The sequence below is a fragment of the Octodon degus genome, unplaced genomic scaffold (assembly GCF_000260255.1).
Source record: "Octodon degus isolate 3935 unplaced genomic scaffold, OctDeg1.0 scaffold00191, whole genome shotgun sequence".
Taxonomy (NCBI): Eukaryota; Metazoa; Chordata; class Mammalia; order Rodentia; family Octodontidae; genus Octodon; species Octodon degus.
The window spans coordinates 826,449-827,502 of record NW_004524767.1 but is presented as its reverse complement, the minus strand read 5'-3'; the positions used below and the strand labels follow the sequence as shown (position 1 = coordinate 827,502).

The following is a 1,054-nucleotide window of genomic DNA, read 5'->3' as shown; positions in this document are numbered from 1 at the left end:
TGTTCCATGTTATGTCTAAGATACTCAGACAGATAGTGAGGTTCAGCTCAACTGCCTATGTTATAGGGTAATAATATCGTTAACCTTCTTTTCTGGAAGGTTAACAACTTAAGATTTTGACCAAATATTGGAGAAAAAGAGGAACTGTATGGTCAGCCAACATTTTGGCCCTAGGCTTTCGTGGTCAGTGAGGACTCAGGACATAGGAGAACCTGTACTGTGACATCCTGTAACTCAGTTGTGTCCCAAATTTTCTGATCAAGGAGATAATGGGGCCACAGAAGAAAGTGATCAATGATATAGAGAGTCCTAAGGAGAGTCCTAAGAAGAGTCCTTTGGTTCTAATATCTAATTTTTTTTTGCCATGCAGCAGTCCTTAAAAGACCAATTTAAGCAAATTCAATAAGAAAGCATATTTGCATACACAGAATTTGCCTTTGCGTTTTGTTAGAAGTGTTAGTGTTGAGGCTAAAGTGGAGCAAGTTGAAATGCATTGTCTATATGTGGATGCTAGGTATTAGGTCTCCCTCCATATTGAAATTATTTCATTTGAAAAGAAAGTAGTATATGTAACTATTAAAAACAAAAAATATTGAATGTTTTCATTAGAGAGCTATATAAAACTTTTATCTTTTTAATATAGTTTTGAAAAAATTTAATTCCAAATAAAGAAAGCCAGTCTCTCATCTAATTAGTAAATTTTAGGGATGTATTGAAATAAAATAGTATGCAAAACAATGGTACTTGCTTGTTATCCCAGTTGAAGGGCTTATTTCCAGGTTTCCAGCATTATTCAGCATTTGTTGTAAAACGGACTGAACTCTGCCTTTCATTGATTCAGGATTGCGACGTTTGCTGAATCGAAACTTCATGACAACATCTGCTGTCACACGGTTACCTTCTTGCCTGTAAATCACAAAATCACAAAGTGAGGAAAATCCCTATCAACCAAAAATAAAAAAATAATTTACTACACACTAGAATACTCAATGGGCTTCCATTTGGCAAGACTTTGTTGTACTGCAAAATATGGAGTTGGACTGGAGGTCTCAGA

The 1,054-nt window shown here is 35.3% G+C and overlaps 1 protein-coding gene across 1 annotated transcript in view; it reads right to left on the bottom strand.

The window, feature by feature from the left end:
• Positions 1-1,054, bottom strand: part of Tmprss11d (transmembrane serine protease 11D) — a 91,874-nt gene that overhangs the window by 20,343 nt on the left and 70,477 nt on the right. Inside the window, exon 5 of the mRNA XM_023704182.1 lies at positions 749-906. Within this exon, the coding sequence (XP_023559950.1) occupies positions 749-906 (158 nt within the window). The remainder of the gene's footprint in view (positions 1-748; positions 907-1,054) is intronic.